The sequence below is a fragment of the Rissa tridactyla genome, chromosome 4 (assembly GCF_028500815.1).
Source record: "Rissa tridactyla isolate bRisTri1 chromosome 4, bRisTri1.patW.cur.20221130, whole genome shotgun sequence".
Taxonomy (NCBI): Eukaryota; Metazoa; Chordata; class Aves; order Charadriiformes; family Laridae; genus Rissa; species Rissa tridactyla.
This window is the reverse complement of record NC_071469.1, coordinates 852241-869140: the sequence shown is the minus strand read 5'-3', so window position 1 is coordinate 869140 and position 16900 is coordinate 852241. Positions and strand designations below refer to the sequence as shown.

Below are 16900 nucleotides of genomic sequence, written 5' to 3'. Positions count from 1 at the left end.
ACTTCTGATGGTCCAAGAGCCGGAGATTCACACCGAATCACAGTGTCCCCACACGTCCATCCCCGCCTCGCTGTCCCCAGCGAGTCCCACCTTTGGCCAAGCCAAAGCCCTGCCCGTGCCACGGGTCTCACCCCGCACAACCCCGACGTCTGCTCCGGGGTCCCGCTCCCTCCGGAGCCGCAGACCGTGGCACGATGGCCCTCGATCGGCTCCGGCTCCTTTTCCTGGGCAAACCAAGGCTCTCCCTGGGGTGACCCAGCGCAGTCGAGGATGTCACCTTGCGGAGGAAAGAAAAGCAGAGATTACAGAGCAGCTGCACGCTGAGGACAGCCCCAACCCCAGGGAAAGACGGGGCCGCGCTTGGTGCTGCTCAGCCCCCCCTTCCGAGAGAGGACGTCTTCCATGCGTGCGACTCCCACATCCTCGCAGGGATGGGGCTATCGGGGCTGCAGTGCACCAATATGCAAGAAATGGAACACGACCAAAACGACTCCTCCCTGTCCCCTTAGTAGCCCAAACCTCGCTTCCCTCTTTACTTACTCCTTTGCGCCGCTCCGAGCCCAGCGGACGTGGAGGAGCGCTGAAGCAGTCGGTGTTACACCCGCCCTCTCTGCAAAGTAATTTGCCATGAAAGGGGCAGAAACGCGGGCAGCCTGGAGCGCCCAGTGCCAGCGGCACCCACAGCTGCCAGCCCCTTTCCCTGGTTTCTGCCCCGGGGAAGCTGGAGACGCCTTTAGGGTCACGAAGGCAAGCGCAGAACACCGGTGCCAGCGCACAACTCATCATCCGCCTTTATTTAGGAACGGCTTCACTTGGAGCACGTCCTTTGCCACCAAGCACGGCCCCGTTACTTTGGTGCACCTTAAAACCAGCAGCAGTGGGGGTCGTGTTGACATACAAAATGTGCTCCAGGTGTCACCCGCGTTATTAAATACGCGAACAGTAACGTTGTGGGGGACCTCCCCAGCATTTGCCGTGGCGTTTGGCGCGGCGCCGCGCGCACCAGCACAAGGCTGTTACGCAGAAGGCCCCCCCCCGCCTGCCGGGTGTCTTCGCCTCCACACGTATCGGCATGAACAGCAAGAGCGCGACACAGGTAACGTGAAGCAGGATCCCCTTCTCCTTATTTATAAACACTTTATTTCAAACGGAACAGCACAGTGAGGATAAATTAAACAGCTTCGGTTATTCTTTAGTATCACAGTTTAACCACAGGTAGGAGTGTTTTACAAGTAAGACACAAGTAGCTCCAGGAAATTCTTCTCTCTCACCCTGGGATAAACCCAGAAGAACTTACCCGGATGGGAGCGGGACACAGAGTCTCTACCAAAATTTGTTCCAGGCAAATTAATTTCTTGCAGCCCCGGTCCGTGTACAGCGCAGGCGGCTCTGAGAAACCCACGAGGGCCTCGGGGCTCAGTCCGAAGCGCCTTCTCCCCGTGCAGCAGGAGAACGGCTCCCCCCTCCCCGCACGGCCAGAGCCCAACGGGACACCGCACGTTTTATTGCTAAAAAAAAAATAATAATAAATAAATCCTCAAGTGTTGTTGATTGGGAAGTGCTTTAGTCACCCGGCCTTGCCTTATCTCCACGTCAACCTGCGAGCTATGCTAGCACAATTAGAACCCTGGTAATTGGTCACATTCTTCTCAGTCACAACAGGCCAGGAACAGGGAAAACCAGAATGAAAAAGGTTCTTTTGATCGTTATGTCGTAACTTCCTGGAGACCGGACTGAAAACGGCAGAACACGGCTTTTATCTGCACTTGCGAGGATCTGCGAGGTCTGTCATCGCCTTTCAGCTCCGCCGTAGAGCGGCGTTACCGAGGCTGCAGCCGGCAGAGCCGAGCAGAGAGCGCATGGCTCTCCAGACAGGGCTCCACGCCGCCTGCGCGGAGGGACCCTGCCCTGCGCAGCCCCCGCAGCGACAGCACCCCGCGCACGAAGCCCCCGTGGGAGCCGAACGCCAGACCCCGCTCTTCTAAGACAAAGCTCAAGTATTTTTTTTATTTATTTATTTATTTATTTTTTAAAAAACCCACCCAAACCCACAAAAGCGAAGCAGGCAATCAAATGCATGGAAAGCTTAAAGCATTCACGGAAGGTCCGGAATCGAATAAACGCACCCGGGTGAAATCACCCGAGAAGGAACACCAAACGGGAAGCATTACCATCCTTTCACTAACACTTTTTCCTCCAGGGAAGCAGGTTATTCGTACGCAAAGGCGGTTCTGGTCACAGCCCAGCACACCCCACGCCACCGCACCAAATGCCTTCGCCCCCCCAAAGAAAATGACTTCAGCTTCTGTCAGTAAGGAAAACAAGATTTTTGGTATGAATTCCCAAAGACGCTGCTCAGCAACCCCCAGCTGTGTTTCCGCAGCACCCTTTCGGGAGGGCTGAACCGCGGCTGCTCGTCTGGAGAGGTGCCGCCAGCCCATGCCGCACCTCGGCAATTAGCAAATTAGCAGAATGCTCTCCTCCTGCATCGCCCTCTTAAAGAGCATAAATGGGTGAAACCCCCAAACCTGACCCAGCGCGGAACCCCGAGCAGCAGACGAACAGCAAAGCGGCACTTTTTCCCCAAGCCTACACAGCCCCTTGTTGTCTGGGAACAGCCACCGCCAAAATTCAAAGGAGAATTGAAATCTGCAGAAACGCGGAGTGAAAGTTACCTCCAGAAAACAGACAACGCAGAGACCCCTCTGACCAGTTTCTGGCTGGACAAGTTACGGGACAGGTGAAGGCTTGGAGGCGCCCGCGAGGAAGCGAAGCCCTGGGCTCCCGGCAGCGCGACTATTCCCCTTTCACACTCCCGGCACAGCGCAGCAACCATGAACTTCTGGAAGGCAGGAAGGTTTAAGCAACGCACACTGCGGCAGACGAACAGGACTGATTAACCTCACCCCCGCGCACCTTCCACGGAACAATCAAGCTGCTGATCGTCACCGTTTGGATATCGCTGTGGCGGGTTTCCCAGCTCAGCTTAAGCAATCAAAAAGAAAACAGCTAAAAAAACTCGTGCAAATATTTAAAGGTGGGATGTTTAGAATGAAAAAAAAAAAGGGTCATCGCTGGGAAATATTCAAAACAAGACAAAGTCACATTAAGCAAAAAAGGCAGCTTCATCATTCCCCTGAGGAACCCAAAGAACAGCAGGCATTAAATATAAAAGAGTCCCGCAATGACAGACCAAGTGCCCGCTGCCGGCGAGGGCAGCTCTGCGCACAGGTACAGCATCGACTGCAGCGTTCACCTCTCCATTTGTAGCTGCCAACTTCTATCGTCTCAAGCAAATAAAGCTAATTGCACGCTTGCCTGGATCTCACGAGTTCAGCACCAAAATTTTAGAAAGTTTAATTTGGATAAACAAACAAACAAAAAAAAAGGCTAAAAAGTGCCAAATCTATAAAATGGGCAGTTTTTAAGCTCCAGTTTGCTACCCGTTTCCCCTTCCGTGTTATCCTCATGCAGGAAAAACCCCAGCAGGTTAATACACACGTGCAAGGGACTAAAAAAAGGCCATTAAAGAAGCGTTTTACTCCTGCACTTTTTTTACTTGACGCGTCACGAACGCTGCACAACATGGCAAGACGTAACAAAGGCTAAAAAATAAGCGTCGAGTTAGCTGCCAGCTGGAACTTGGAGGAGTATCAAGAAAACCTTGCTAAATGTTCGGGGAAACGTCTGCAGGTAGTTTTTGCTCCCGCTGTGTGTCAGTGTCGGGCACATCGACTCCGGCTGCCATCGCCAGCGGCACCTTCGCCCCCTCGGCATCACCTACGAGTCGAGAGCTGGCAAAAACCACCACAGGGAAGCGCCGGCTTTGCCACAGCACGGCCCTGGTCCCGTAGCCAGCGTTTCCTCGCGAAAGAGCTACTTTGCAAACGAAGTCATTCCACCTAAACCGCCGCAGCGCAGTTCAGGGGGACACAAGACGTTGTCAGCCCCATGGGAGTGAAGGAGTAACATCGCTGCGAGGGAGTCCGGACGTTTAAAAATCTTTTTACATCTCTGAAAAAGCAACGCGCCTCTTAAAAAACGAAGTTTGTATTGTGCAGGGAACCTCGTAGTCCCTGGTAGTAACTCACCCCGGCGCGCAGGGCTGCCTTCCCCAGCGCACACCAGTAAGGTGGTTCAGGCATAACTGGGAAGGACCAAGAGCGCGTTTTGGACACCACCGCCGATTTTTTCACAGCGAGGAAGAAAGTGCTGACAACTCGCCTATTTTAAAGTCATTGTTGTCGTCTGTTTTTGTCATCGCCTTGCCTCAAGCGCCAGCGCCCTCTGCACCCAGAGGCGGAGGGCAGGGGAGGGTCCCGGCGCCTCCAGCGCAGCACACGCAGCACCCGACACAGCGGCTCCAAACGCCACCCCACCAAAACCTCCCCCAAAGGCGTGCAATCAGTGAGTCCAACTGATCCGTTTCACGCACATTGTTAAGGAAAAGAGAAAATAGTTAAACTGGAAAAAAAAAAAGTTTTGGCTGGAGACTCTCTCAGGAATCCGTTGAGAGAGCTCAGCAGCCTGAGGTTCAGGCTGTTGGACAGGCGGAGTTTGTGATATAAAATATACAGGCGTCTATATAAATATGTATGTATCTCACATATATCTATGATATACATATAATCACAAGTATTTCTGTATCACAAATTCTACCTATACACCCACCCCCTGTTTTTATGACTTGCACACTTTTTAGGGATTTTAAAATCAAACATCTGCAGTGCTGTCAGGAGGAAAATACAAAATTTTATCCGATTAAATCCCACCAAGATCTTTTCCTGGATGTGCCGATGAGACTGCTGCGTGCTTTTTCCTGTAAGCTCTTGGGGCTTATCCACGAAGTGCAATCAAAGCTGTCAGGATCATGAAACCCCTTTAACTGGAATTCTACTGTCTGTGCAGTATCAAGCGGAATGAGCCTGTACGTATTTATTCTTGGCAGACCGACCGCATCTCTTCAAGTTCTCTCTCGCTTTCTGCATCCTGCAAACGCAATAAGAGAACAGATAAATATACAGCCCCATCGGAACAATTAACAAGGAGAATTTCCCTTTACTTCTCCAACCCCACACAAGGGTTTAAGTACACCCCAGCCTTACATTTTCGCTCCCCTCTAACTCGCCTCTCAATGCTACTGTCTTTCAGGCTATTTACATTTTCCAAGTATCAAAGAAAGCTTCTCTTGTATTTCCTTTTGAGACAAGAGCTGACAACTGGAACAGCCAAATTCAAACCTCTGCTCCCTCACTGACTCTCAGTCTGGAGAAATGCTTTTGTTTTTCCTTCCCGGCATGATGGAAGTTATTTGATTGATGATGAGAACTAACATTTGCAAAGACTTACCCAAAGCCACTTGAGCATTGGCTTCCTTACTCGACTCCCACTGTTCATTTCAGAGCAGGAGAGAGAATTAACCGTTCCTGACTCTTCTGCCTGTAGCTCTCTCCTGGTCTCTCCCGAAAATCTCAGTGCTTTTTTGAGTAAACTCTCGCACCTCCAACACAAGAATTTCAGGTTCTTTGGAAAAAATCCTCCATTTATCAGACACACCATTCTAGCGCTGTCTAGAGAGATTTCCAACCAGCGTACGGTGAGGCAGCTCCGCATCAGGCAGAGCCAGGCTATTTCCTTCTGCAAGAAGGGACCGAATTCTGGCTCCATCCCATTGCTGGCAGCAGCCAGTGGCCAAGCGGCTGATGCGATACTGGCCGCTGCCCTGCAGGTGGTGGCACAGGCGAGCCAGCGCCTCCCCGGATGTCTGCCAAGATCTCAGGCATACTTGGGGTTTGAGTCTCAGCACAAGACTTTTGCCACAGCAACCTAAAAACTAATTACAGCCTGAAAAAGAGTGGCATGAAAATGCTGCGTATTTCTAGAATTCTGCCTCTTTATTCTGCCAGACTAAGGCTGAAGCTGTAAGGGCTGCAGGACGTTGCTTAAATTACTTCCCTTGCATTTTTCATGACGACATAAATAATATCAGATTAATATTAAAAGCTGATGTGTTTTTAGTTTCTGACTGGCAGTAATTCGAGGGCACCTTCCATACAGCTGCTGCTTAACAGGAAAAGCGCAAAAGCGCTCCCAGCCGGGGAGCACTGCCCCATGGCAGTTCTAGAACACAGGACCGGCTGCTCTCCAAAGCCCTCTGAAAGTAACAAAGGAGCCAAAATATCCTAGATATTAAAAAAAAAATGCTGGGCAGCACACGCAAGCTTCTGAACGGCTCGGGACAATCGGCTCCAGCCTGGGGGTGTTTAGGAGCTGAGTTGGCACCAGGAGAGCCAGATCTCAGCTGCTCCTCCAAAGCCACCCAGGTCACCGGGAGCGCTCCAGCCCCAGGACAACCGCCCAGCGTAAGTGGTCCCATCCGAATCGAGCTGGCCCGGCATGACAGTGCCCAAAGGAATAAACCTTCCCCCAAAAAAGGGGCCCTGGGAAGGCTCCTGCAGTTGCTCAGCAGCTTTGCAGATGCTCCAGCTGCTGAATACGTGTCTGACGCTAACCCCAACGGCACAGCACTCGCATTGCTGTGTCCGCTCCTGAGCCCACATCGGACATACTCTCAGCTTCTTAGTATTTGCCATTACTTTCCCAAATTGCTTTAGGCATTCCGGTAACAGGTCCCAAGAGAAGAAGAGTCCATGCTAAGGAACAAAATACTTCAGAACCTGGGCTTACAAGCTGCAACATCTTTCATAAAACAATTTCATCTCTGCCCATCATCAACGCGTGCTCAGTGAGACCACTACCTCTTTTGTATTAACGGGCAGCTCCGCGGCAAGAGTCATCCAGAGAACGGCTGCGGAGTTGTTCCCCAGGTCCCTGTAACACTGCGAAGAAAAAATGACAACGTGAGAAGAGTTAAATGGGAAAAAGTAGGCAGCAAATGTAACTGAGCGATTACGGACCCTGGTAACTGATAAAAAGAGCCATTTTGCCTCTTAACCATTTGCAGTTTCAGGCTTCTGACGTTTCCTGCAGTTTCCTTCATTCCCAAAGCATTACAATCACCATCAGACTACAGAACACTAGATTGCCTTTTTTGTTTTGTTTTGGGCAAGGAGACTGTTTTTTTTGGAGATGTTAAGGCGTCCCTGAGATTTTCACCATTTTCGAAGCTCTATTTTTATTTCCATTTAGCCGCTATTCCCTCACACCGCTTTCACTGTAAAACCTCTACACCGAGAGCACGTCCTCTTAGGAAACTTACATCCCCTGGGCTGTTAAAAATGAGGTTCAGCCACGAGCACTGTAGCACCTAATATTTACAGGTCTCACAAGAGCTGTGAAATACTCTTCCACCGTGAACCCTGCATCATCTACAGCAGAGAAACAGCCATCCCTCTGCCTACGAGGAAGGGTTTTGGTGCCTACAGAGCCATGGAGGCATTTGGGGACGATGAAATAAGCATGGGAAGAGGAAGTGCTTGCTTAAAAAAAAAATATAAATAAAATCCATCAACGCAGTTAATCCCTGTTGTAATTGCCGTAAGGAGCCAACATTCAGTCAGGACGAGGACGACAGTTAAACTCCCGCAGGGCCATTACTTCAGGCTCTGAAATGTCACTGCAGGGTACGTGCGTGTCTGCATTCTGGTGATTTTCCTGCGTCGTGGGATAGTTCTGGAAGAGAATCTGTTCTGCTGTGGGCGCTGTCAGAGCCTGCATCTGGCGAGTTCAAAACAGAGGGAGTCACGGACACCCCGGAAGCCCTTGAAAACCCCGTGTCTCTGCATATCGGTCGAAAACGTCAGAAAGTGACTATAAAACACAATTCTTTTTTTCTTTGAAGTCTGACCCATCAGAGCACTCTCTCCTTCAAAACAATTAGGCCCCAATTGCACTTTTAAAATTCGGTGATTAAGGACATGACCCAAAGTGACAGAGCCTGAGATTAGGAAAAAAACCCCAATCCCAAACAGATCCAAGTAGCCCTATTACCCTCCACGCTAATCTGTGTGTGCAGACTATTTCTGAAGCTCGATCAGACGTACGCGGTGAACTATCAGCCCAATAAAACGCATCAGTCCATGTAGGTTACACACAACAAAACCCAAATTTTTACATCAAGTCTGAAAATCTGTTCAGGTTGAGGCTTGCAAGGATTTGCTGCCGCAACTTCACTGGAAATAAGTTCCAAGTCTTCCACCCTTTCCTCTGTACAGGGCATTTCGGGGTGATTGTGAATTTCCATGAATGCTGGCTGTATTTACAAGCAGAGAGAGAAGCAATTAAGGGCGCGTTCACCATGGTACGCAAGCAGCCAGGAACAAAAGGCTAGCTGGCTTACAAATACGTAGCTGATTTTGCCTAACAGACTCACGACTAAACACACCGCGTGAGCTGCGATATATCAAAGACACAACCCAGCGGGTGTGAAGGCTGCTGCCCCTCTGGCTGGGCTCTCCTCCTCTGCTGTCACCTTCATTTTCCTTTAACGAGATGCTTGTTGTGAAATAAATTCTGCACCTAGGTTCCAGTGATAATGTGCTCCAGACCAAGCAGACCCCGCGGCTCGCACGCTACCCTGATAAAATTCATATTCTTTGGGACATTGGGAATTCAGGAATTTCACAGGGAATGACTACAGCTACTCTTTGCTACGCCCACTCCGGCTAATATTTCTAAAGCTATTTGGGCTTTAAATACTTCTAGGCTCCAACTGGAGATTGCAGGAATTAAGCAGCAATTTTAACATTTAAGAGTTCAAAGCCAATTATTCCCTCAATGCAAACAAAAGGATCTTTGGCGCTCCAGCTCCAGGCATCCATGGTGGATGTAATCATTGCTCCCATCTGTACTGGTGTGAGAGAGACATCCTTTATCCTCCACTTCTCCCCACGCTTCTCCGTCTGCGTACACCGCAGAGATCCACAGTGGCGGTGGGGTTAAACCTCCAGCCGGTGGCTCACGAGTTACTGGTGCCACTTTATATAGAATTTGATCCGTTAACAAACAAGAAGGATGCTCCACTGGACGACTCGAAGGCAAAACCCTCCCTGAATTTTAATGCCTCTGCACTAGGTGATTTGGCCTTTTTTAGAAATGTTATCATCTTATAAAATCTTGCTTCTGGGTGGAGTAATTTACACACGCTTAGCACTTTACAGCCAAAGGTAATTTTTTAGTACAAATATTTCTTATCATGTAAGCATACGTCTGAACTGAAGACGGCAGCAAGTGCTGGTTACCTTGGCAATGTAGACTCTTCCTGCTTTGGAAAATCCTGGGCTCAGTTCCTCGACCTACAAAGAACGGAGGGGAGGGTGCGACAGGCAGAGAAAAGCAGACGTTAGGATCTGCAAAGGACACAGTTAGTGCTTACATCAGGCTTACTGCACCGCTTAAAAAAGAAAAGACAAAAAATAGCTGACCAAACCCTAGTTTTGTGACTAGATAGAGCGGTGTAGGAATTTTTCATAGGCTCGCCTGGCTGGGTCAGTGAAATCCCCGGATTCCCACAAAGCGCCTGTGACTCAATGAACACCACCCGTACTCTCACCCAACGCAGTGCCATGGAAGAACAGCGAGGGGTGAAGTCAAGCGCTCGGAAGCGAAGGAACACTCCGAAGCGGCTGGAGGACCTCTCCTGCACACGTGCGTGTGCTGTTTTTAACCCCTTTGCCCACCAAGTCTCATCCACTTGGGCTTCTCCCGACCACGCTGGTGCCAAACCTCAGGAATCTTGCCCCAGTTTTTTTATCTTCTCCTTCCCAGTTTCCTAGTTACCCTCTGCCTTCTTCCAGCCGTCTCCGTGACAGCCATCACTCTCCGAGCAGCTCTGTTCCAGCGTGTTCCCGTCAGGAACCCCTGGCTTGACCCGTACCCAGCTGCACGCAAGCTCCCCAAGGTGCTCTACCAGCACGCCTGAGCCCAGCCCTCGGAGGAGGCACCGAGAGCACAAACAGATGACGTTCATCCTCTTCATCCCGTAGTCTGGCCTGAGACCCAGTTCAGCCAGTGACTAAGCCAGAGCCGCCGTCTGCCGGAAGATCTCCAGCCCCCTGAACTGCGGCCGAGAGCTGGAACGGCCCCTGTGAGCACTGGGGAAGCGTGGGTGTTCCGGGCATCATTAGCTTCCAGAGGGATGCTTCTCTCTGCTTTTCACATTCTCTCTGTACGAGACCAAAGCTCAGCCTCAGAAAAACGCCAGTTCCTGTTTCGCACCACAGCGCCGCCCTGACCTACCAACAAAAGCGACAAGCTGTTTCGCTCTCTAATGAAAAGAAACAAAGCACTTTGCCTCACGCTTAGCTCGGAACTGATTTAACCGCTTTGGCTGAAAGGGCAGATACCTATCACCAACTTCCCTCTCAAACAACTACATTTGAGCAAAATTCTAAGAAATTGCACCAAGAAGGCTTTTCCCTGAGACTCTGCAGAACTGCTGGCCCAGCCCGGGAGTTCTAAAGCGGCAGGGCCGTTTGTTTCTGTAACACTTCATCAGAGGCGCTGAAGAGCGGTTCTCACAGGCACGGCCCAAGCCACCCTGCTTAACTCGTCCATCTCGTGCCGACCCTTGCAGCAAGAGCTGTATGCTCAAAAACTCCGTGTCTTAAATTCTTTTTCATCAACAGGAGGACAAAAAAAAAAAAAAAAAAAAAAAAGCCTTTCAGCAGTAGGAAGTACTCTTCTTTCAAGAAATACACGCGCAGCGTGCCCCTGAAACCTTGAAGTAGCTGTCTTCAAAAGTTCAAATTAGAGAATTCTGCCCTAATCAGACAGCCCTTTAATACAATATTCTGAGAGAAATTAAAAGTGACAGAATGTCACGAGTATCTCTGGGAGGGTTCCCAGGGGTGGGCTCACCCCGATCTTGCAGACCCTGTGAGAGCACAGACCACGGGCACGTAGTATCCAGCAGTGAATCACTCCGTTGTGTAGCTTTTGAAAAGGAAACCAAACCCCTTAAAAACAGCTCTGATCACTTTGGGTCTGGTTCTGAGGTCTGGAAAACCATGTGGTTCTGTCTGGCTCTTCTATAACAGAGGCGCCAAAAGTTTTGCTTTCACCAGCTTTTCTTCCAGAGGTTCTCGTCAGCGGAGGTGTATGACGGAGCCCCCGGGAGCGATGAGTTTAAGCGGAATACAAGTACTGCAGTTCCACTCGGGATTGCATGTGCCAGGTCAGCCACCCCCTTGCCTCTCAGAGTTCATTACCCGTAAGAAGTTTTGCAGCGCGTCCTGCACAGTGGCTGTAGGAGGGGCTTCAAACAAAGCAGCAGCAGTCTTTTTCTCAAGCCAGCCCAGGTGGGAAACCTGCAGAGACAGGGAGATGAAACGCTCAGAGCCCCCAGAGACACAGCAGAGGCAAAAGTGTGCAGACAAGGAGCCATCCCGTCCCTTGCCGCTGGCTCGTGCGCCTGGGAGAACGCCAGAGATCGTGGTAGTGTCGGCAGTTTGTGGACAAGCGTCCAAGTCCGGCCGCAGAGTTAAACCTGATTCACTTTTCCCTGTCCCCAGTCCGCTTTTGCAGCTCCGTCCATCAGCTGCCACATGCCTCACGCTCAAAGGAGATTTGTCTCTGCAGCTGAATATTAGAGGCACAGACAGCGCAGGCGGGTGGTCCCAAATCCCAAACCACGCCGGCTCCTGGCGGCTCCCACCTCTGCATCCCAGCAAACGCACACATGGAGCCCCCCCTCTCCCACCCGAAATCCTGTACCAGAACGTGCTCTCACCACACACAGATCCCTCCAGAGGGGCAGGCTAAAGCCTTCCCACCAACAGAGTGTCACATTTTGAGAAACAGGTTGCTATTACAATTATTTCATGAAATCTCCTGCTCCCAGCTCCTCTACAATAAGAAAAGCCCTGAAATTTCAGTAGGGGACAGGACGCATAGGGCTGTAACCTCTGATAAGAGCTTCTTTATTTAGTACTGTGTAATTCTTATAAAGCAGAATAGCAGAAGCACTAACATATTTCTACATTCAAGTGGTTTTGTTTCACAGCTTCAGCAGCTCTAAGAGCAGTCAGGCTGAGCAGAAAGCTTCCAACAGCACAAAGAGCTGGGAGCTGCTGCTGGTTTCGCTCGCTGCTCCTCTGGAATTACTGCTGTCAATTATCTCCGCTCCATTCTCTGCAACGTGACTTCATTTTTGACGGCAGCAAAGCGTTTTCAAATTGTATAAACTGCAAAGTAGACAGTTACTGCAAACCCTTATATAGGCGCTAAATCTGATTGATGGTATTTGACTCCAAGCTTTTCCCTGTCAAGAGCTGGAGAGCAGCCGGCACGCTTCTCCTAATGCCTCCAATACGGTGCGTAGCAGGGGCAGAGGAAACACATGCAAAAGATCAGACAGATACACTGTGTGCAGAAGCTCCTGCCGGCCCCGAAACGTCCCTGATCACATCCATATGTGCTTAAAGGATTGAAGGTAGTTTGTTTTTCCGGAGTAAAGCACAGGGAACAGTAAGCTGGTTTGCAGTGAGTGCTTTCCCTAATCCATTCTTTGCCGTTCCACCTCCCATGCCGCCTGCAGGGACTACAAAACTGCGCCCGGAGCACCGAACCCTTCAGAGCTCCAGTTCAGAGCAGTTCAGAAATAAGACTTTCAGCAAAGAGCTTCCCTCTGGGAAAGAGACAAAACACAGGGGAAAAACGAAGAGCAGAAGAGTGGCAATAACTAAATCAAACAGCCAAACCCCCAGCAGCTTTTACTCTGTTGCACAGCGGTAACCAAGGGCTCTTGAAGCATTTTGTTGGTTCAGGGAGAAAAGTATTACAACAGCAAGAGCAAATGACATTGCCCATACGAAACCGCGCTCTCCGTGCTCTTAAAAGCTTCGGCATGTCTGCAATACCCCTAACCTTTCTCTACCTTCTTCTGGCCTTTGATCGTCAGCAGAGAGCAGCGTTTGTCCCGATCACCAACTCGGTGCTTCCATAGTCCCTCTCTCGCTTTGAGCTTACAGAAACTTACGTAAACTCTTCCAGAAGCCTGGACCGTTTAAGATCTAGTACGAAGGTATCCATCTGAGGTTTAACAGGAGGCAGACAAGAGGGAGGTGGACTGCGTAAGACCCTTCTATTACAGTGAAGAAAACAACTTGGGTGGAAAGCCGAGAGACTCCGAATGAGACACCGTGTCCCGGCAGACAACAGTTTCACTAGTGCTTTTATAAAAGCACTGAGGTGCTACACGTACAAGAACACGAGCTTTTACACCGTACGAGGTTTCTGAATGCAATGCATTTATAGCATTCCTCAGCGGAGTGTTTTTCTCGGCACTCTTTCAGGCCTGGAGATCCCATGCAAGTGCAACTTTTAAACTACTTCAAGCAACCATGCCATTTCCATGCCCGTACTTTCTCATACAGTGTCTGAGTTCAGCAGCTAACGAGCGTCCTCATCCTTCGGGCCGGTGGTTTGAACCCACCTATCTTTCATTCAAACAGGGAATTAAATTCCAAGGAGGAAGAAAACAGCAAGAAATAGTAATAAACTGCTTTACCTGGTAACACCACCTGCCCAAAAGATAGTGAGACTTTGGATCCTCCGGTTTCAGTGCAATGGCTTTATCAATGTGCTCCTATGGAAAATCATCACCAACACACATTACGTTGTTGTTTCGGCAAGCACAATATCCACAGGAGCAGATGAACAAACGTGGAAAGAGCAAAGGGAGAAGCCCACAGCTTAAGTGTCAGCGATCAATAAAATTACAGCTACGAAGAGATTCCAAATTTTCTTAAAATAGTTTCATCGGAGACAGAAACCCAGCATTTTATCAGCCTCCGAGACAAGAATTACTACACTCACAAAAACGAAGCTGCCCTTCATTTCATTCTGCCACCTGTTCAGAGCTTTGACATAACCCACTTACTGGCCATGTCAGCAGCTGACGAGGTGCTAATTATACGTGGCCTGTTCACAGTAACTGTCCAGGTGCCTCCTCTCACCCTGCAGCATCCCCGCTGGGGATGAAAGGCAAATAAAGGCACCTGCGGCAGATTAAATCCTCTCTGAAAAAGAGCCGCTCTGCATTTACAGGAGGGTGCAAGCCTGCTCACAGGCAGCTACTGAAGAGGAGCTGGTGCTGTACCTCATTACCACGGGGTAATTTCATGTTTCTGGTTCTCAGCCTCATCATATACATATATTTTATTTGCCAAGCTTTTCCTCTTCTTTTTTTCCTGAGATTACAGCATGCAAAAGCACGGAGCCAGACCAGTTGTCCTCATCACACGTCGCTGGAATCACCTTCCTCAGCCCAAACCACCCACTCATGGCGTCTGTGAGACCTGTCACCTCCCTAATAAGGGCTGAGGCCTGTTTTCCTCATTTGCTGCTCTAGAAACTAGTATCATTCAATACTTACGCAAAAGCCAGCACGTCCTTTCTACTCACCTTAAAAACGTACCCAGTTTGGATGCGCTTCTGAATGCTCTCGTGTTCCGCTAACTGCCCGCAGAGAACAGCGTACCTACACACGGGAGACATTTGCATGAAATCAAGCCTGCTTGAATATACGTTTACGTTCCGTTAATAGCTTCAGAAGGAAGCTACAGAAGCGCATTAAAGCTTACAACTTATCGTGGAAAACAAGGAATACTCTACAGCTTTCACAAGGAAGAGACATATGCAGTAAAAATGTCGTGCAGAAGGAATGAGCGTGCGGGATGGCGGCAAGTCACAGAAGCGGCTTGATGTGACATGAAAGCTCATCGCACCGCTGGCTGGAAAGCCTTCCTTCTGCAGAAACACCTCTATGCCCTACATTTCTTCCCTCAGCAACCAAACCGTGTCAAAACACAGCGCAGTGAGGACTGAACGCTACTGCGGCGAGCACCAGAACTACGAAAAGCTCTAATGAACTACGGTGTGCAGCGATCTTCCATACGCGCCCCTCATCTATAGCGCAGCGGTTGGCTACTTCGAGGGAAAATACCGTGAGCACCTACCTACATCCTGCAGCCCGACACGGCCACCCAGCGTGGGAAACAAAAGAACACGTTCTCAGTGTTGCAAGTGCAAAGCCGTTTAGTTTTCTCTAGTAAGAGACTGCAAATGTTGCCCGTGAGAAGCAGAGTACCTAGCAAAATCAGTCATTTCATGAGCTGTGACAGTTTCGGAAGTTTGGATTTCCACACCCGTGGATTTGTGCCCTCCCAGCTCTCCTCCCGCAGCCCAGCGGTTCCACCTCCATCCCTCCCTGCATGGCTTCCCCAGGAGAGCCGACGGTAGAGGCGCCCCGGGGCACCGCTGCCCAGCGGCACACGGGAACCGGAGTTTTGGCCGCGCTGGTTCAGGCTTTGACCTCCGCCATCCCGCCTGGGCCTGAGCTGCGGGGTGGAAGAGGCTGCCCCCCTCTTCTGAGCTTGGCTCAAAAGACACTAGGTGGAACGGCTGGATAAACGAACCACACAACTCTCGTTCTTTCAAAAAACAAAGCTGAAAAGAGGAAAGATGAAAGTAAACCTCCCTTGAGAGTCCTTTCACCGCATCCACACCCCAGTGCCGCTGGACGCTGTGTCCCACCCCACCACACGTCCCTGGGGACGGGTAACCACACCAGATGTGCCTGCGGGAATTCGGGAGAGGAATTCCCAATCCCCAAGTGCGCTTCCTTCAGCATCACGAAAAAACCCACAAAACATCTCACGCCTCATTGCTCTCGCCTGGGCTACGCTTTCAATGTGTAAGTCACAACACAAAGAAGTTGCGTTTCCTGAACATTTACAATTTTGTCATTAATTCTCATTCCTTTAACATGTTAATTTTCTTTTGAAAAAACTCTGGTTCAGTTCTAAAATTCTTATTTTCCACAATAACAGAAAAGATTACTAGGTCAATGCCACAACTGGCCAGCTGAGAGAGTTCCCAGCCGCACTGCCATAAACTGTCACTTGCAGACAATGAAATTAAGTGTTTTTATGATCTTCTCTCGGTTTGTTTCACAACAAATGTCAGCCTGTGCTAAATATCCCTAACCACGACATGACTAGGGTTTAGCAATACAAGCCAATAAAAGGTTTATTTTCCAAGATCACAAGATAAAACATCCCTATGCAATAAATCACATAGTCTATAGCCCTGTCTAACGCCCAGGGACCTGCCAGAGGGTGGCTCCCGTAACCGTGTCGTGTAGGCTCCCGAATTCACGGGCAGGCGCCAAATACAATCAGGTCGGGTTTAAGGTTCTGTGACGAACCAGGGAAACTCGTGCCTTTTTAACACGGGGGACAAAACTCTGGACAACCTCCCTTTACCCCACTCCATCCATCCCAGGGAAAGCCTCAGGAGTCCCTCCAGAGCAGCAATAAATCTGGTGGGACACCAAGCGAGCCTCGCCTCATCTCTCCTCCAGCAACCATATAAATGTCAAGTGGTGCAATACGCAGCTGTCAAGAAATATAAATACCAGATTTTTTTTTAACGGCCTGGTGAAACGTTATATAAAACAAGCAGTAAATACCAGTCCTATCTTTGTGTCATGAAACCAACTTAAAAAAAAACCCAGTAAAATAATGCTAAGAGTTGCCTGAACTGTTTTTTCACCACAGTCCCAGGAAAAGACAACTCTCCCCGGCCCGGCTTTGCTGCCCTCAGCCCTCTGCACAGACCTCCCTTTGTGGCTTGTGCCCGGAGGCCCAGGGCCACCAGCCCCCCCGGTGACCTTCCCACTCTGCAGTTCTGGGATTTTAGGCTCTGGAGGTCTTCAGATCCTGACTTCCCTTCCTCTCCCCACAGCGCCAACATGGTTTTCTGCTTTTGTCTCTTCTGCTTGTTTAGCTTGGCTCGTTGGAGCTATTTATTCTGGTTCCTCTTGTGAAATGCCACGGGATGAATGTCAGGAGAGGCAGCGCTGCGCTGGGGGAGGACTGGCCAGCAGCGACAGCAGGGATTGAAAATAACGAATTAGGGAAGGGGATTTTCATCTGTA

At 49.9% G+C, this 16900-nt stretch overlaps 1 protein-coding gene across 2 annotated transcripts in view; it reads right to left on the bottom strand.

The window, feature by feature from the left end:
• Positions 1-3535: 3535 nt before the first annotated feature.
• The window catches only part of RMDN3 (regulator of microtubule dynamics 3), a 35658-nt gene continuing 22293 nt past the window's right edge, over positions 3536-16900 (bottom strand). The window contains exons 8-13 of one of the 2 annotated variants that reach the window (XM_054198485.1): positions 14365-14440; positions 13469-13546; positions 11169-11267; positions 9201-9254; positions 6759-6839; positions 3536-4989 (exon numbers count right to left, since the gene is read on the bottom strand). In XM_054198485.1, the coding sequence (XP_054054460.1) occupies positions 4936-4989; positions 6759-6839; positions 9201-9254; positions 11169-11267; positions 13469-13546; positions 14365-14440 (442 nt within the window). In that variant the 3' untranslated portion in view covers positions 3536-4935. The remainder of the gene's footprint in view (positions 4990-6758; positions 6840-9200; positions 9255-11168; positions 11268-13468; positions 13547-14364; positions 14441-16900) is intronic. The other variant, XM_054198486.1, reaches the window with a different exon arrangement.